A 21029-nucleotide genomic window follows, 5' to 3' on the forward strand; every position below is an offset into this window, starting at 1 on the left:
CTCTATCTTCTTCTACCAATTCCCACTTGTTCTAGCGATCAACTAAGCACAATCACAGGGAGAGAAACTTAGTCTAGGAAAAATATTCGGTAAGATTAATTAGTAAGAGAGATTTTGAATATCAATAAACCAACTAGTGAGAGCCAACCAACAACAACCAATTTCTTCAGTTGTGCCCTCAGATATTTCTCTTCTATTTTCCATCCATTTGTGTGCTTGTATAGGCATATGTTGTTGATGCACTAGGGGAACAAGCACTATCCTTTTATCCATTGCCTCTAATCGTGCCTTGCAAATCGAGTATTAAGAAGTTGCTCGATGATGTTTGCACCACTGCCTCCAATCACATATGATAAATTAACTGTTAAGAAGTGGCTTGCTTAGGTCTGCAAGTAATAGGTCATTAACTTCATGTTTTAAGTTTAGGGATGGGTTTGTGGCTTTCCAAGTAAGCAGACTCCATCAAGCATTGGGATCTGAAATATTTTCCTCTCCTTTAGTTAGCGATGATAAGGATTGAATTAAAAAATTTAAAATACATTGTAACAACTAGATGTGGCTTTTGTTCCCATACTCGCATTATAGTCACATTATAAAAATGGTTTAAACAAGAGGATTGTCACAAACATCATCAACACTCTTTAACCCTTAATATAATAAATATTGTAACATTAATGTAACATTTACATTAACATTAATATAACATAAACCATGGTCAACATTAATGTAACATGAATGTATCAATCTAACAATCATCAACATCAATGTAACATTATTATACTAATGCAACATAAATACATTGTTATATTAATGGTTGATCGTGGTCAACATTGGACAACCATGATCAACCTTCATCAACTATCTTCAACCTCAGTCAACCTCATCAACCCTGTTCAACCATCATCAACCATAAACAACCCTCAACAACCATGTTGAACCATTCCCAACCATGGTTAACCTTTGAAATCCATTTTTAACCTTAGTCAGACAATATGAACTACAGTCAATGATGGTTTATGAATTTGCCCCATGCATGTTGGTCATCTACTAGCATAACCACGTCATTAAATATGGTTGATATATGTCATATGGTGGTATTTTCCACATTTTATATGCCAATTGACATATGGAAATGACACCAATCAACATATATCAATCACATTTACAAATGTGGTTGTGCTAGTTAATAGAAATTTTGGATTTGAATTTAGGACACTATTTTAGATCATAATGTCATTCCTAAAGCACTCACAAAACACTCTAGTGTCACACACCTAGACTAATTTATATCTATAGCAGACTCCTCTCACATCTCTCACATATTCTTAAGCCCTCCCTTAAAGGAATTACACCTAAAATAGATACAAATTTAGAATAATTACTACTACTACTATCATCATCTATTTATACAAGAAATTAAGTCTAAGAAATATTAACTATTTTACCTAACCAATTTAGCTAGTTAAACTAATTGACAACTATAAATTAATCTAGTATCTAGTAACAAACTCCTAACCAAATGACTATTAAATATTCAAACGGAAAGTCATATCTCCCACAGAAATTTAGAAATGAAACATATATATATATTAAAAAGTCAAACCTACTAATTGAAATTAAATAAAATACAACAATAAAAATAATAGATTCAAAAATACATGTTTCAGCTTATTCTTTTAAATGTGTGAAGAATACATGATTATAAAATATAATAATAAATAAACGAATATAATATTAATAAAAATAATTTGTTTTATGGATTTAATTTATGTTAATTTTATATCTAAATTGATTTATATTAATATTTTTTATCAACTCAATTACTTATATTAATATTATTATAAATTTATTGACTTAGATAACTTCGCACTTCATGGGAATACCAGGCTAAATCGGTTCACCACATTAAATAAACCAAAAAAATTCAGTCTTATCTCTAACAACATATTACAATCTTTTTATGGAAAACAATAAATATGACCATGTTATGGTATTGTTGTAATTATGAAATAAAACAATTTGTTAAATTACACTGTAATATCTACAATATATAGGATGTAATTTAAACGGTTCATATATCTGTGGAATAATTTTATGTCGTAATATCTATGATATATTAATTTATTTATTTATTTATGTGGAATTTTTTTTCATTAAAAACTTACTAACGTACCTTGTCCTTAGAAATATAAATACACAAACTTTATAGTGTAGATGACAATAAACATTACTACCTCATTATCATTGGACAATTAATTTAAACTAAAAATTAAAATGAATTTTTTTTTTTATAAAAATAATATTTAATTGAGTTTAGAGGTTTATATACAAGAACTTTATAGTGTAGATCACAATAAACATTACTATCCCATTATCATTTGACAATTAACTTAAACTAAAAACTAAAATAAAAATTATGTTTTTTTATAAAAATAATATTTAATTGAGTTTAGAAGTTTATTGAGTTGAAACTTTTTTTTACAGCCTAGTATAATGTATAAGGTTCTTTGGCTGTTTTTTGGCTGTCATCAAAGTTGAAATTTTGTTCATTTTGATCAAAATAAAAAATTTAAAAAATCTAAATAAATAAATAACTATATAAAACATTTAAATAATATCAACTCATAAAAAAAATTACGCTTATAAAAATTGGATCTATTTAAACTCATAATAAATTGATATAATAAAAAAATAAATAACTATACAAAACATTTAAATAATATTGACTCATAAAAAAATTAGGCCTATAAAAATTATATCTATTTAAACTTATAAAAAATCTATATTTAAAATAGATATATACTAATATTTAATATTTATAAAAAAATAATATCAAAAAATTACTGTTGTCAATCTATGAAGGCCGGGATCAGGGTACATTGACTATTATTGTCATATGTAGGGTACCTGTTATGGCAGGTTGCAGGGCATTGTATATATGTACGGCATGGAATACCATGATTATATTAAACATAAATATTTTTGAAAGTGGATGATTTGGTGGCACCATACTTCGATCATAGATGCATCATAGATACATCACACATCTCAAGCAGTTTCCTTCCAACAACAAATCGAATGCTTTGTTTATATCGGAGAAGGGCAACTCATGTGTAACAAATTCTTCCACTCTGATCTCCTGCAACAAACACACCAAAACTGTTATATATTCTTCAACGCTAAAGACAAATTTGAAAATTAACAGACGACATGAATTTGGTTGCACCTTGTTGATGCATTTTTCAACCAGGTCGGGCAGTTGGGTTTTCCCCTTGAATCCCCCGAATGTTGATCCATCAATCCTCCTTCCATCGAAAAATTCCAATGGACGAAGGCTTATCCTGCGCGAGCTCGGATCGATTCCAACCAGCACTGCCAAACCCCACCCCTGTGCCAAATTAACACTCATTAAGTACATCATCTGTTGCAGTGTAGGGGTTTGAAACTTGCACAATTTTTTTTTTAGAGAAAGAGAAAGGAGAAATGGAAATTACATCATGTGCAGATAAGAATGCCTGGTACATTATATATGCATGTCCAATGCACTCGAAGCTGTAATCTACACCTCCATCTGATATTTGTTGTATCACCTGCCAGAAAGTTGACCTCTTGAGCTAATAAGAATAGAATTTACAGGATTTCCCAAGGATGTTAATAAGAGATGTGTATTGAAATCAGCTACACAGAATTTCAGATGTAGTGCCTTATCCGAAAGGACATGAAAGTATACCTCGTGTATGGGATTGGAGTAGTCTTTAGGGTTGATGCATTCTGTTACTCCTAGGGCCATGGCTGCAGGGAATTAAGAAAATTATGGATTGAGTCTGTGCGTTAACAACTTAGTAAGTTGCAGAAGTGTGGATGTGTTCATTTACCTTTGGGGAACTTGTTAGGGTTGGTGTCAACTCCAATTATTCTGGATGCTCCCCTCATTCTGGCGCCCTCAGCAACCTTCGAAAATTTCGGTGAATCAAATAGGTAAGTCATGAAAAACATTCGAAAATTTCGTGACGGGTCTAGATGTGAAATTAGGTAAAATTTACTGACCGCAAGGCCGACTGAACCGAGACCGAAGATGGCTACTGTTGAGCCCTGTTCTACGTTAGCTGCATTCCACGCAGCACCAACACCTGCATGTCGGATATGTACATCTCCAACAAAAAGTTTAATGGAATCTTATTTCGGCTGGCATGTGCAACGCATAATTTTTAGGCTTTTGTTTGTAAATAATTTTAGTGGGTAATTACTATAAATTAACATATTATAGGTCTTGGAAATATTTTGAAATTTGAATACTCTAAGTAATTTTTTTATTTATCATATTTTAAAATATTTTTGAAATTTGTAATTTAGATAAAATGTTTGGGTAAATAAAAGCAAGATAACTGACGCATAACAATGGCGGGAGCAACCTAGGGTTTGCAGCTGCAACCTGTAACCTCAGCAACAGTTCTGGCAGCACAAAGGGACAGATTAGCAGATTTACTCCACAGAGGTCGAGGAAAGGGACAGATTAGCAGATTTACTCCACAGAGGTCGAGGACTGACCCGACAAATGGTAAACAAGGGGTCCACTGGGACCCCAACCTTCAAGCAGGTCGTCGTGCAAAAGCAAAAAACGTTAGAAGGGTTTAAAATCAATGGCTCTGGAAACTGTAAGGATGGCAGCGGCAGCAGAGGAGAAAGGACACAGCCGCTGCAGAAAGAGACAGGAAAAAACCCCCCGATGAAGGGCAAAGCCAATAATGAACAGGAGACAGAGGGTAAAAGACCGGAAGCAGAACAAAGGAATACAGTACCAATAACAGCCCACAATGAAGGCGGGAAAGAAAATGGTAAAGAGCAGCAATCACAAGCGGAAAAGGAGCAAGCAAAGACAGACAACCCCGGCTCCAAACAGCCAACTCAAGGGGCTTGCAAACCTAAGAAAAAGGAAACCCTCCGAGTTGTTTTCTCAGATCCAGATATTCAGGCCTATAGAGACCACATGATGGAGCACGCAGTTATCTGCAAATTTATGGGACTATGGCCAACAGAACGCACTCTCTGCCAATGGATAAAACAGCACTGGAAGCCAAAAGGGGACGTTAGACTCCACCTTGGAGCTAAAGGCTTCTTCACGGTTGTCTTCACAAACCTAGAAGACAAGGACAGAATCTTCGACGGCGGCCCTTACTTCTTTGCCTCTGCTGGACTCTATATGAGGCCATGGAAGGCAAACTTTGTACCTGAACAAGAGACATTCACACAAGTTCCAGTGTGGATCAGGCTATTTTCACTACCCATAGACTATTGGGGACTGGAAATGCTCAAGCAGATTGGAGACCGGCTCAGAACCTTCATCAAGGCTTCTGAAGCCACAGTGCAACGAAGATATACCTCCTGTGCGCACATTTGTGTTGAGATGGACGTCTCGGGGGCCCTGCATGAAGGCCTGTGGCTAGAATTCAGAGATGAAGACTACTATCAGGCCATCGACTACGAACAGATCCCCTTCCGTTGCAGAAAGTGCCATGAGCACGGACACCTAGTCAGAGAGTGCCCTCTCAACAAAACAGGGGAAGAACACAAACAAGAACAAGCAACAAAGAATAAAGAGGCTTTCACAAGGCCAAAACTACGACAGAGAGCCAACAGGAAACGAACACACAGAGCAGAGACAGGACATGGTATCATCACTAACACCTTCAGCATCCTGGAAACGGACACAGACTCAGAAGGCACTAACAGAGACACAAAACGCATTGAAGCACCAGACAACAAGATAGAACATACTATTCAGGATGGGGAGGAAAATACACTCAGAACAGAAGTGCAAATGCAAGAGCACGACGAGGTACATGATGAAGACACTGATATGTTAACCAGCGATGGGGGAAGTGAGGATCTAGAGCTCAATGCAATCCTAGAAAAAGAAGGAGTCAACCTACCAGCTCTGGAAAAAAGCTGGAAATCCCAAGGGCTAGACAACATACCTGAAGAAGAAATCAGGAAAATCAGTGATCTCTTCATAGAAAGACAAAAAGTGGAAATCGAAAGGCAAAACAGAAGATTAGGCATCGCAAAAGGTACAAGTAAGCAATCAAAACTCATAGCTCTCAACCCTACAGGCCGAAAGCCAAATAAAAGAAGAGGCAGAAGAACCAGCGGAGAGGTATTGCATGACCTCGGGGTTCTAATGATTAATTCTGGGAAAATGAAGGCTCTTCATGCCTTCCAGACCTACCAATGAGTCTTTTAGTTACCAATGAAGGTCATCTCATGGAATGCAAGAGGGCTAAACAGCCAAGCTAAGCAGAGACTACTCAAGAGAAAGTTCCAACAGGAAAAGCCAGATATCATGTTCATCCAGGAGACCAAATGCGCCACCAACCAAATAGAGATCATCAGCAAGAGACTTGGTAAACCAATCAAATATATAGAGGTAGCCAGTCACGGATGGGAAGGAGGCATAGCTACATTTTGGGACACCCGAGCAATAAACATCATCTCAATGGAGGCTGCGCGCTCGTTTATTGCCACTGAAGTTCAAATAACAAGTAACTCTGATACCTACCTATGCATTGATGTCTATAGCCTGGAAAGACTAGAGGACAAATTTTCTTTTCTTAGTTCTCTTATGAATTTAAAGTTAAGATACCCCACCTCTAAGATCATCATGGGGGGAGACTTTAACATGATAACATCCCTGCTAGAGAAGAAGGGAGGTCTCAGAAAGCTCAACAAAGATTCAGAGCTATTTGTTGATTTTATAGACGCTGCAAAGCTCGTAGACATCCTCCCCAAAAATGGTTCCTACACATGGAACAATAGAAGAGGAGGAGACAATAGGATCGCCTCCCGGTTGGATCGATTTCTGATTTCGGAAAGCATCCTACTCGGAGGAGCTACTGTGGATTCTGATATCCTCCCCAGTGGAGGATCGGATCACTAGCCCATAGCTTTGGAAGCAGCCATTCTTGGCACCCCCAGAAACAAGCCATTCCGATTTGAAAAGTTTTGGTTAACTCATCCCGACTTCCCAAATCTGCTGAAGGAATGGTGGCACGAACCATTGGATCTAACAGGTACCAAAATGTTCAAGTTTCAAAGCAAGCTAAAACACATCAAACACAGAATCAAAGAATGGAACACTGAAAAGTTTGGAAACATCTTCCAGGAAAAGAACATTATTGAAGGAAAGTTAAATCAAATTCATACAGAATGGGCTTCCGGGACCTACAAAGAAGACTCAAAAGAACAGGAGAAGGTTCTGATGCAGCAATGGCAACTTCGCTGCCAACAGGAAGAAACTTTGTGGAAACAAAAATCAAGGATCCATTGGCTGAAGGAGGGAGAGCAAAATACAAAATTCTTCCACAGATCAACTATGGACTACAAGGGAGCAAACAAAATCCTTAGGCTCAAAAATGAAACAGGGGAAATCCTTCAAAACCACAAGGACATATCAACGCTGCTCACCAAGCACTTTCAGCACATAGCTAAGGAAACACAAGAAGATAGATCCGAGGCCATAGAGGAACTAACTAAAGCAATACCACGCACCATAACCTCAGAGCAAAACTCTGCACTGCTCAGAAAAGTTTCAACGGAGGAAGTGGAGGAAGCGGTCAAAAGCATGCCAATGGATAAAGCACCGAGACCGGATGGCTTTACAATCAACTTCTACAAAGCTTGCTGGTCAACCATCAAAACAGAGGTATGGGAAATTGTCGAAGACTCAAGACGCTCAGGTTCTATTCTCAAATCCCTGAACGCCACTTTCATAGCGCTTATCCCCAAGGAAGAAGAAGCCAATTCCCCTAACAAGTTTCGGCCTATAGCCCTCTGCAATGTGATCTACAAAATCATTTCTAAAGTCATTGCAAATAGACTTAAGCCTGTTCTTCCTAACCTTATCTCAGAAGAACAATCAGGGTATGTGGAAGGCAGGCAGATTCTAGATAATATCCTTTTAGCTCAGGAGATGATTCACACCCTACAGACAAGGAAACTTCCAGGTATGCTAATGCAACTAGACCTCTCAAAAGCATTTGACAAAGTAAACTGGAATTACTTGGAGGCCATTCTAAAGGCCTTCGGCTTTGACTCGCAATGGATCAAATGGATCCTCGCTCTAATCAAGTCTTCCAACTTTTCCATCCTAGTAAACAGATCCCCCTCTGCTCCATTCTCCCCATCCCGTGGTATTCGTCAAGGAGACCCTCTCTCCCCTTTCCTTTTTGTAATCCTCATGGAAGGGCTCAGTAGGCTCATTCACAAAGCAAGAGAGGAGAGAAAGCTTTCTGGCCTACGCCCTTTCCCCTCCATTCCTGCCACTACGCACCAGCAATTTGTTGACGACACAATGTTACATGGCTCTCCTACTGTCAAAGAGGCTACGGCCTTCAAAAGTATCCTCCATCTCTTTAGTAAAGCTTCAGGTATGGAGATAAACCAGGCCAAATCGACTATATTCTTCTTCAACACTCATCCTGCCATCCAGATCCATCTTTCCAATATCCTGGGGTTTCGAAAAAGCTCTCTCCCTTCTAAGTATCTGGGAGCCCCTCTCACCACCAAGCCTTGGCAAAAAATTCACTGGGAAAACATCTTAGCAAAACTGGAGAAAAAATGCAAGCATTGGACTCACAGGGCGCTTAACCTAGCAGGGAGACTTGTCCTAACCAAAGCTGTTCTGCAGGCCATTCCGCAGTATTTGCTTTCCATCATGCCAGCCCCTAGCGGCATCATGCAGAAGATTAGAAACATCCAACGATCCTTTCTATGGAGTGGTAATGCGGAAAAAAGAAAATGGGCACTAGTGGCCTGGAGCAAGCTTTGCACCTCGAAAGCAGTTGGAGGTTTAAACTTAATTGACCCCCATATCGTCAACAAGACATGTGGAGCCAAGTTATGGTGGCGTTGGCTGAAGGAAACCAACCTACCGTGGGCCAGACACTGGAAGGAGAAATACACTCCCCACTACAACAATCAGGACCTAATCAGGATACAAGAAACTCCGGAGGGCTCTCCAATATGGAACTTAGCCAGAAGAAACCGCAACTTAATTCAGGACCATAGCTTTTGGGAGATCCGCAACGGAGAAACTGCCCTCTTTTGGGAAGATGCATGGCAGCAGCTTCCAAAACTGGAACAACCAGAGCTGGAAGAGTTCAAAACAGATTGCCAGAACAGGGGAAAATTCACAGTCCACCACTACTGGAACCCTAACAGTTGCGACCAGGAATGGAGGGAATGGGCTGTCCAGGATGAGGAGAACCCAATTGAAGAAAATAACAGCACAAAAAACCTCCTGAAAGGCCTAAATAACCGCACTATCAGGAAGACCACAGAAAACGACATCCTGAGATGGGGTATGAAAGGCAGCGGGAACTTCACTCTCAAAGAAGCCAGAGAGCAACTTGAACTCTCGGAGCAACTGGAGGCGACTCAGTGGAGCAGCAAGGTTTGGGACGCCACATTTTGGCCTAAAATAAAAACATTCTTATGGCTCCTCATGAACAGGAAAACCCTCACGTGGGAGAACTTGCGCAGAAAAGGTTTCGAAGGCCCCTCCATTTGCCCCATGTGCAAACAGGCAGAAGAAACCATGAACCACCTTTTCAACTCCTGCAACTGGGCCGATCAATTATGGCAACGAATGGAAACTACATTGAAGCAAACAAACAGAGACAGGGAATCCATACACAATACCATCACGCACTGGCCTACCAATTACTCCAACAACACAAGAATCAACAACATATGGAAAATTCTACCAGGCTTCATCACTTGGACCCTATGGAAAGAAAGAAACCGCAGAATTTTTCAGGATGAGCATAGAAGCATAGAATACCTGCATAGCATCTTAATCCAAAACATGCGCCAGCTAATCCTCGTGAAATGCAAGGTAGATCCTGACAATCATCCTTCGGCCGAGGACCAACGAATACTGGAAGCCTTCAACCTGCTCAATGCTCCTCAACAGGGCTCATCCGATCAACAGCAACACTTCAACACAGAACCAAAGAGCTGGAGGCCACCACCGGAAGGGTTTTTAAAACTCAACTTTGACGGTGCCTCGAGAGGCAATCCCGGCCAAGCAGGGATTGGAGGAGTTATCAGAAATCATGAAGGAGACATACTCTACATTTACAGCAAAGCTCTGGGGGAAGGCACCAATAATGAAATGGAGTTTGCGGCGCTGGAAAAAGGGTTGAGGATCCTCCAAACTAATCAAACAGGCAAGGCAGTAATTGAAGGAGACTCAGAGGTGGCCATTAATGTAGCCAGGAGAATTCAGGGAGGAACGCCGGCTAGCAAGGCAACCAAACATTGGCGACTGTCCAAAGTCACAGATAACATTGCCAAAATGATCGGGGCAATGAAAGGACTCATCTTTCAAGCAGTAAGGCGTAATGCCAATACAGTTGCTGACCACTTGGCTAATCATGGGATTGAACACCCCAACGAAATTTGGGACAGCTGTTGGCAGCAGGTCGACAACCCGCAGTTAAAGAGCAAGTGCATCCAGCTCTCACAATTGGATATGGTGACGACAGTGGAGCCCGTCCGGAGGGTCGAATAGACCTTCTCCATAATGGCATGAACAGGCTGACTAGGCGTATAACATTTATTCCAAGCAGCATGCGAAGGACATACAGGATGAGGGCAACCATGAACGCAGCAGATGACAAAGATTTGGGCAGAGCCATAATCTGGAGTGATATGAGCCGCCGAATCATTACAACGAACAGGGACACATGGCACATTTTGGGGCATGCAGGGCGCGGCGACCGTAGGAGGGCTCAATTATCCCAAATCCCAAACAAAATTCCTTCACGTCGCAATAATGGTGAGCAGACGTGCAAGTTGCACAAATTTATCCGATCACTCGCCGGAAAACTCCCCAATTTTGATTATATAATCACTCTCAATCACCCAACGACAGACATTGTTTCTGTGGATAGCATTCTCGTCCCTCCTCTTTCTGCAATTAACGATCGAGATCTTGCCAGGCAAGAGAGCAACACTATAGCTGGGGAGACTAGCCGCAATCAATCTGCCAACAGAGATTTGCAGCAGGGCAGGGAAATGTTCGAGAGACGAACCTCGCAGCGAAACAAGCGCATAATTATTTATTTAGAGGCCACGGTCAAGGATGAGGAAATCAAACTCTCTGATCAGCAAATCGAAAACGAAGTCGACTGGATCCAGGACCCGGGAACTCCCAGCACCAGAGCCACTCAGTTCGTAAGAACTCAAGCAGAAGCTTGGCGAATGAAGACCCTCCTTGCCAAAGCCATGGACGTCCAGGGGGAGCACGTGGATCAGCTGTGTAAACTCAAGCAGTTTGCTGAAACTATTGCGCATGATCACATGGCCATGGTGGAAAGCAGCGAGTTTAAACTGAGTGCAATCCAACAGCAGGTCGACACCATAACGAAGAAACTCGCTGTGCTGATCAAGATTCTGCAGCAATTCATGGGGAAAGACAACAAGCCTGCTGACGAGCAGAAGACTGAACCGTCAGGTGACCAGCAGGGTGCCTCTTCCAGGCCTGGGCAAAGCTACATGGCAAAACCCAACCCGGCTCTGGAAATGTTCAAACGCCTCTGATTCGGCAGTCCTTCTGGCCTCCCCTGCTCTTCTCTTCTCGGCGGGTTATATGTCTTCGTTCCAGGTTTCTTTTGTCTGTGTCTACTGTCCACTCGTGCTTACTGCCGCCCTGCGTGGTGTGCATGCTCTCAGTCCTCAGTTATATAGTTTTTTCTCATTCGTTTAACAAGAATTAGTATAAAAACAATCCAACTAATCTAGCATGATGGATACACAATCAATTTGAAAAAAATCTATAATTTTACCTTTGCAAGTGATAACATCACCGGCTGTGCTGCCCATTCTTTGAAATCGTTCATTGACATGATTCATAGCACTGTTTCCGCTCATTGTTTCTTCCATGATTCTTTAACTAGAGGCGCTCACCATGTATTTCAGTTTCAAAATCATTTGACATTGTATATTTATAAGAGAAGTTCCTATATGCTTGTTATTTTGTCTTTGAGAATTTAATATTTTAATTAGAATATTGTTTTTGTTTTTAATAAGTTTGGTTAATTTTATCTTTGAAATAAGATTTTGGTTTTAAAAATATAATTTATTTCATTTAATATTTTTAATATAAAATTTTAAGCAATCTTATATATTATTAATAATCAATTATATATATACATATATAACAACTTTTCTACCCCATTCAGTCCATATTAATCATTTTAACCTCCGGCCCAATGTAGGTAGTATCTTCATTCAGATTATTAAATGAACTTTAACTCTGTCTAAGTCAGATACAGACTTCAAACCATTGCGAAATAAATGGAGAAAGCAGAAACAGTTGAATCAACGGTGTATATTAATCAATTTAATCATAAACCGTCCATATTTTTTGATTGAATGATTCCCAGTTTTAGAAGCAATGCAATTGTATAATTCCTATTTTAGAAGCAACGCGAATAGCCTGTCATCGTTTCATGTGGCTGGAAAAGAATCTCAACAGTGCATTGGTTAATGGAATAAATAGATAAATTAAATTTTTTAATTTATTATTTTTAATAAATTGAGAAATTTAATTGTTTTAATTAATTATTTTTAAATAGAAAATTAATTCATTAATTTTAATTGGAAAAATAATTCATTATTTTTAATTTGAGATATTGTTTGAGTTGAGTTATTTTTAGATGAAGATATTTTAAATTAAAATTTTATTTAAAAAATAATTTATTTAATTATTTTGATTTAAAATTTAACAATAAAATTTTATAACTAATATTTATAAATATATTAAAAAAAATATTATCAAATATCGTTAAGGTTTAGATAGATTTTATATAAAATAATTATAACATATAAAATAAGACTTGCAATTATAGTTAATTTTAAATAAGTGCATAGTTTATTTTAAATAAGTGATGAACGGTAGTTTAGTTTTTGGTAAAATTTAGAAAATATATAATGGATAATTAAATCTAATATATATAAGTAAAGAGTATATTTTATTACAAGATAATTAAATTAAGAACAACTTTATTTATTGTTAGAATTTATAAATAAGAGTTGAACCATTCTATCTAAATAATAAAATGAGATTTAAACATTTAAGAAACATGTTTATATGAACAATTATCAATTGTAAATTAGGTATTGCCACCATGGTAATATAATATATTTATACCATCTAATATATATTAAATATTAACATTGTGCATGTATAAAATAAATATATATATCATGCTTTTTTTTTGTGGTACATATTTTATTTTCTCCTAAACATGAGTGGACATGGATATGCTAGATACTTTAGGTCATTCTTTTTGGGAGACCAAACCATGACAAAAGGTTCACATGTTCACACTCGGTAGAGAGACACACGATAGCATAGTGTTTAAAAAACCAAAAAAGATTATACATATACTAAAAAGCAAGTTGGATTGGTCATTAGGATAGCTTGTAATGCCATAAAACACAATAAGACTAAGAATAGCATAAGACTAAGCAGAGGAATCAAATTTTGTAGCAACAACCTTAATGGGTTCCTGAATGTTGCTGAGAGTTCTTCATATTGTGGGAAGAATACCAAGGTGTTGCTTTAGGTGATTGAGGTGTTGGACCAAGTCCCTCATATGGTGATGCAAATGCTATAGAGAGTGTAGGATGTTTTCTCAATGCTTGAATTGGCCCATTAGGATTCTACTAAGGAGAAAATTCTAATTCCAATATAAGTCAATCATGTACGTGCATTAGTTGAAACAACCGCATGTCTGTCCAACATCTGGCCCTCAATCTGCTAGTTCTATGAGAACCTCTATGTCTCAAAGATGATGCCACCGAGAGGTTGCTTCTCGTGCAATGTGGGTGAGCTCCTCCTGGATGGGACCTAGGGTAATTTCCCAAAACCTGGTAGTTGTTTCCACTAGGTGTTAGTGGATACATGAGTTTCCCCAAGAGGTCCTTTATTGGTAATAGGATGCGCCTCAATGAACATGTGCATGGTGAAAGGCCCAACAATGATTTGAAAGCAAGCTATTAAAGGGGGAAGGGTACAAGTGGTAGGCACAAAGAAAGTAGTCATGTGTAGATGGGAAAGAGCAAGGTGATCAAGCAACAAATGAGGCTAGGATATACTAAGTAAGAAAATAGACAACAATCCATCAAAATGATGAGCCAACTTGGGAGGGAATTAAGAGGAAGACATAATGCTTGCCAAAATATTCAACTGAGGAAAGTGAACAACTATAGGAGACAAATAAGAGAGAGAGAGAGCATAGAAACACAAAAGCAAGCCACGAAATGTGAGGGAAGTTCCAAACAAGAATGCTAGTAAAGGATATGCCATTAAGGAATTTAAATGTAGAAACAACCACCAAGCAAAAGGAGCTATTCAAACCAGAAGTTGTTAAGAGCACTCCCACTAAAAGTGTTGAGAGTCCAGATAAAACCACCATCTTGGATGTAATACTTCTGGTTTAGAGATTGAATACTTCCCACTTTTAGAAGCGATGCAATTGAATAATTCCCACTTTTAGACGCCATGTGAATAAGGATGGACTGGCATAGTTTTCTGATGGAAAAATAAGGGATATCGTTTTCTCTGAGTTGGTCGGAGGGGGCGGTGGACATGGACGTGGGCATTACAAGCTCAGTCATCGAGGCAATATGTGAGATGGACGTCCACCGCTCATTTGTTGTCTTTAAATTAGTCACCATATGTCATTAATAACAGAGAGTTCTTGGCAGGCCCACTTAATCTCTCTGCACTCGATGACATTAACCTATGCTGGACCGTCTTTGTGACGATGAAAGGGTCTCTTTCACCAGATATTTATTGAACATCGGTCTGCAGATATGCGGTGCAGATGATTAAAAGATTAAATGAATCGCCAGTGATCCCTTGGCATTCTCCAATGATTTGGACACAATGTTTTCCTCGACAATTTAGAAAATAAATAAAAATAATTTCCAATATAACTCATGAGTGGAGTAGATTAAAAGAGCTTCACTCTCCACTGAATTTAAATTAACAATACATCAGAAAATTATTTCTTTTTTTCCATATTAAAATTTAAAATTGTATTAAATTCAGAGTAGATTAAAAGAGCTTCACTCTCCACTGAATTTAAATTAACAATACAGTAGAAAATTATTTCTTTTTTTCCATATTAAAATTTAAAATTGTATTAAATTAGTAATTGTATCAAATGTTACAAAAAAAATTCGGTAAAGCTTAGCATAGTAAAAAGTAGTATAGAAGAAGATTGAACCATTGCTAGTTTTCTGAACAGCGAAGACAAACTTCTAGGGTTTCAGTGGGTCGCGGACGGTGTTCCTCATGGAGGGTCGTAGAGGAGGGAGAGCCTCTCCCTCCTTCAAGGAGGTTGTTGCTAGTAGAGGTAAGAAACCTCTAGAAAATACTAGAGGTGCTCCAGAGGAAGGGAAAAGAACTATGGAAGAGGAGACAGCAGGAGGCAATACCAAAAAAATCAATGGCACAAAGGACAAGGAGGGAGAAGACAAAAAACAGGGCACTAAAGACAAGAAACAAAAGGGACCCTGCAAACCCAAAGTTGAGATCACACCAAGAGTTGTTTTAAACGACCCTGCCCTACAGGCACATAGGGATCACTTGCGGACATATGCTATTATCTATAAGTTATGGGACTATGGCCCATTGAAAAAGCATTGCAGACATGGATCAAATATCACTGGAAACCTAAAGGGAGCATCAACCTTCATCTTGGGTCAAAGGGTTTCTTCACTGTGGTATTCACGAATATTGAAGACAATGACAAAGTATTTGAAGGAGGACCCTACTTCTATGCAGCAACTGGACTCTACATGAGGTCATGGATGATGAATTTTGTCCCGGAACGTGAGACTTTTACCTCGGTACCGGTCTGGGTAAGACTCTATTCTTTACTTCCTGATTATTGGCAAAATGAATCGTTAACAGCCAGAGGCAATAAATTAGGTCGTTTTGTCAAAGCTTCTCAAGCCATAAGAAGAGGGAAATACACTTCATTTGCTAGGATATGTGTGGAAATGCATCTTTAAGAAGCTCTACCAGATGAAGTGATCCTAGAAGTCTTTGATGAAGAATGGGTGCAAACAGTAGACTATGAGCATATCCCATTCAGATGCTGTAGATGTCACGAACATGGCCATCTATTTAGAGACTGTCCACTCGGGAAAGTAGTAAATAACAGCAAGGCTAATACAGCGAAGGAAATGCATAGCTTCCAAAAAGTGGTCAATCGAGGAAAAGGAAGCAAGAGAGGACCAAAGAAACATCAAGATGAAAGGCTTAAGGTTAGTCAAAATAAGTTCCAAGTTCTTGAAGAAGACGAAGAAATCACAAAGGAAGATCAAGTTATTGAAGGAAAGCCTGGGGAAAAGAGAAAAGAAGAAGAATGTGACCAAAACCAAGAAACTGATTATCAGAAAGAAACCATGATGAGTGAAACAGAACTCGAGATGGATCAGGATATGACCCAGAGTGAAATGGACCTGGAGGACCATGAGCTATAGGAGATACTTGATAAAGAAAGCCTAGATCTGGAAGGGTTCTTGATTCAGGGAACCACAAGAGGAGTGGATTCGGTACCTCAAGAAGAACTCAATAGAATACAGCAGTTGCTTTTAAGGAAAACACTGACTAATGCGTTGGAAAAAGGAAAAAATATAGGTAAGCAAGACAACAGAGGAGTGAAGGTGATGAAAACTACTCCAGGACTAGCAACAAGAAACCCAGGTAAGAAAGGAAGCAGGAAAAAGAAGAATGAACTCTTGATGGAGTGTGGTAAGCTAATGATAGATTCAAGTAAGATAAAAGATCTCGCCAGCTACTCCTTCACAAATATTTAGTTATAAAGTTTACATCTCGGAATATCAGAGGTCTAGGGAGTAAGAGAAAGCAGAGAATACTCAGTCATAGAATGAAACAAGAAATGCCAAACATTATCTTTATCCAAGAAACGAAATGTTCCATTCAAAAAATAATACAAATCCATAGTAAATGGCTCAGTAGATTTGAGTTTCTAGAAGTTAAGGAGAGGATACAGTGGGGGGAATTCTCACTCTTTGGAACCGTCAAAAAATTAGTATTATAGATGTTGAGGCTACCAAGAATTATCTATTAGTCGTCATCCAACCTGTAGGAGAGAGGCACCCCTATCTGGTCACAAATGTTTATGGCCCTCAAAGAATAGCTGACAAACTCAAGTTTCTAGACTCGCTGGGGGATCTCAAGGACAAACATGTAGGAATAACTTGGATCATGGGAGGGGATTTCAACATGATAAAATCTCTTTCAGAGAAAAAAGGAGGAATCAGAATCCTAATCAAAGACTCTTTGGAATTTCAAACCTTTATAGACAATATGAACCTTGTAGATACTGAAACAAATACTGGCCTCTTTACTTGGAATAATAAAAGAGGAGGAGAGTCTCAAGTAGCCTCAAAGTTAGACAGATTCATGATCTCGGAGGATCTGATGCTAAAAAATAAGGAAGTAATAGTGGAAGTTCTCCCCTTTGGAGGCTCAAATCACTGGCCGGTTCAACTGGAGATCAAAAGTATGGGCATTCTTAGAAATAGACCTTTCAAATTTGAAAACATCTGGCTCTCCCACCCAGATTTCTTCAACAATATTAAAAAATGGTGGATAGAAGATTTACAAATTCAAGGAACAAGAATTTTTCTTCCTCATAAAAGATTAAAGCATATCAAACTCAGACTAAAGGATTGGAACATAAATGATTTTGGCAATATTTTTGTGGAGAAAAAATCAGTTGAAAACAAAATGAAGGTTCTCAACCAAGCTCTGTTCAAGGAAGGATTTGATCAAGACAAAAGCAATCAAGTGGATAAATATCAGCAAGAATGGGACAATCTGTGCAAACAGGAGGAGGTTTTTTGGAGACAAAAATCTAGAGTCCAATAGCTAAAAGAAGGGGAGCGTAACACGAAAATTTTTCACAGGTCCACCATGGCAAATAGAATGCATAACATAATATCTTCAATTAAGAACAAAGAAGGGACTCCGAAGCATTACTCAGGAAAATAATTCGGATAGAGAATAGTCCATATGCGAGGTAACTTGAAATATACCAAAGATGGTATCTAGAGAGGACAATTTCAATCTAAATAGGCCAGTTTATGAAAAGGAGTTAGATGATGTCCTCAAAGAAATGTAGAATGGAAAAGCCACTAGGCCCAGATGGTTTTAATTTGGATTTTTTCAAAGCATGCTGGAATATTGTTAAACAAGATATTTTAAATGTGGTGGAGGATTTCAGGTTGAACAAAACCATTTTGAAAGCGTTGAATACCTCCTTTATCTCCCTTATCCGTAAGCAGGATGATGCTCAAACACCGGATAAGTTTAGACCCATAGCTCTATGCAATGATGTTTACAAGATAATATCCAAAGTAGTGGTGAATAGACTTAAGCCTTTGCTTCCTACCCTAGTTTCAGGGGAACAATCAGGCTATGTGGAAGGAAGACAAATTTTAGACAATATCATTCAAGCTCAAGAGGTGGTTCGCTCGTGAAAAAGCAAAAGGCAAGATGGAATGATCATGCAATTAGATATAGCCAAAGCTTATGATAAAGTAAACTAGACCTATATGAGAAGGGTACTTATTGCTTTTGGTTTTGATCATAATTGGGTCAGGTGGGTGATGGCCTTAGTTACTTCCTCCAGCTTCTCTATTTTGGGGAATGGCTCTCCCTCTGAATTTTCAGCCCTTCCAAAGGCCTCAGATAGGGAGACCCACACTCTCCATTTCTTTTGTTTCTCATGATGGAAGGACTTGGTAGGTCCATCAAGCATGCTAAAGTAATAGGTAATATTAAAGGCCTTCTCCTAACAGATAATGGTCAGGCTCTAACCCATCAACAATTTGTTGCTGATACAATGCTACAAGGAATCCCCACTGTCAAAGAAGCTACAACTTATAAACAAATCTTGAACGTCTTTGCCATGGCCACAGGTATGGAAGTTAACCTCTCCAAATCAAAAATATTTTTCCTTAATACCAATATTGCGATCCAAAGGAATATTTCTAGAATTCTTGGCTTTCAAAGGGATGCCCTTCCCTCAAAATATTTGGTAATCCCTTTAATGGCTAAACCAATGCTCAAAAGAATTTGGGAACCCTTGATGAATAAGTTGCAAGATAAAGTCATAAATGGACCTTCAGATCTCTAAATCTTGCAAGCAGGTTCGTTCTCACTAAAGTGGTTCTACAAGCCATCCCTATTTTTATGTTATCTGCCCTCCCAGCTCTGAAAGGAGTCCTTCAGCAACTCAAAAATATACAAAGAAACTTCCTTTGGGGTAAGGAGGAGAGGAAGAAGAAATGGGCCTTAGTGTCTTGGGAGAAAATTTGTCGACCCAAAACCCACGGAGGGCTTGGCTTGGACGATCAGGAAATACTCAGCAAGGTTTTAGGGGCCAAACAATGGTGGGGCTGGGTTCAGAATCCAAAGAATCAGTGGGAAAATATATGGAAAGAAAAATATGCAAGATCCTCGCAAACTAGTGATCTCATCAGAATGTCAGGTAATATTAAAGGCTCATACATCTGGAACAAAGCTTGGGAAAATAGAAGATTAGCTCAAGACAATAGTTTCTAGGAAATCAGAGAAGGGAATCAAGCTCTTTTTTGGGAAGATAAGTGGCAACAGGAACCAATACAGTTAAAAGAAGACTTCCTCGACCTTAAACATGAAACAGATTCACAAGGCTTAATTAAAGTAAAGGACTTCTGGGATAATACTCATTCTATGGAGAAATGGAGAATCTGGAGGAACATTGATTGCAGAAATAATAACCCCTTGAAAACTAAAGCAAAGGAACTAAGGAAAATGGTGGAACAAATGATGATCTTAGTTTCTAAGGGGCAAGACCAGCTAAGATGGGGCAATAATAAAGAGGGCACCTTTAATCTCAAAGAAGCCAAAGGTATTCTCCTTGAGCTAAATCCCCTGGTTCTAGACAAAATCTGGCAGAAACTTTGGAGGCACCAGGGGTGGATGAAAATTAAACTCTTCATGTGGTTAGTTTACCACAGGAAAATCCTGACTTGGGACAACATTAGGAAGAGGGGTGTTCTGGGCCTTCTAGGTGCCTACTCTGCGGGGAGCAAGAAGAAAAAATGGAACATCTTCTCAACAACTGCATTTTCACCGCCTAGTTATGGGACATATTTGCCAAAATCTTTCAACAATCTGACAGGGACAGAGGAAGCATCTTCAATACCCTCATTAGTTGGAGGGGAAAATTTTCAGAACATGAAATTCTCAACTCAGCATGGACCCTTACACCAAGCTTCATTATATGGAATGTTTGGAAGGGGAGGAACAAAAGAATATTCAAGGAGGAAAAAAATCCCCCATATCGCCTATTTGAGACTATACTGAAGCAACTTAAGGAGAAAGTGGGTTCCACAATATGCAACCACCATAATAATCCTCCCTTAGATCTAGAAAGGAAAATTCTCCGATAGCTAGGGCTCTAGGGACTAACTCCTCAAGGTCTTAATAGAAAGGTTACATCAAGGGGTTTAATTGAGTCAGGCTTAATTGACTCTCATTGTGTGCTTAATTGACTTGTTTTGTATCTACTATGAGCCTTTATAATCATGAATGATTTGTTACATAAATGAGTCATAAGATGCTCAAATTTCCCTTTTTCACCTTTGGGTATGAGTACTAATCACTAAGCTCCTTGTGAGTTCGAGTTGAGACCTATACTTAAACACTCACTTCCTCATTCCTTAGACATCCAAACTCAAGCTAAGGATTAACCACATGAATCATTCACCATTGGATGGTTGGATTGGCCTAACAACTTTTCTCACACTAAGGAGAAGAATTCATTTTGAATTTTCAATATTGAAAAGATAAATTAAACTATTTTTTTCAAATGAAAATGAAGGAAAAAGAGAAAAAGGAAAAAAGAAAAAAGAAAAAACCATCTTCTTTTTGT

At 38.5% G+C, this 21029-nt stretch overlaps 1 protein-coding gene across 1 annotated transcript in view; it reads right to left on the reverse strand.

Moving 5' to 3' along the window:
• Positions 1–3028: 3028 nt before the first annotated feature.
• Positions 3029–21029, reverse strand: part of LOC149141012 (alcohol dehydrogenase-like 3) — a 49078-nt gene continuing 31077 nt past the window's right edge. The window contains exons 5-10 of the mRNA XM_089453256.1: positions 4048–4130; positions 3876–3951; positions 3731–3792; positions 3495–3590; positions 3227–3388; positions 3029–3139 (exon numbers count right to left, since the gene is read on the reverse strand). Of these exons, the coding sequence (XP_089309382.1) occupies positions 3029–3139; positions 3227–3388; positions 3495–3590; positions 3731–3792; positions 3876–3951; positions 4048–4130 (590 nt within the window). The remainder of the gene's footprint in view (positions 3140–3226; positions 3389–3494; positions 3591–3730; positions 3793–3875; positions 3952–4047; positions 4131–21029) is intronic.

Source organism: Pinus tabuliformis, chromosome X (genome assembly GCF_031772625.1).
Source record: "Pinus tabuliformis cultivar Carrire ecotype Pingquan chromosome X, CPIR1, whole genome shotgun sequence".
NCBI lineage: Eukaryota > Viridiplantae > Streptophyta > Pinopsida > Pinales > Pinaceae > Pinus > Pinus tabuliformis.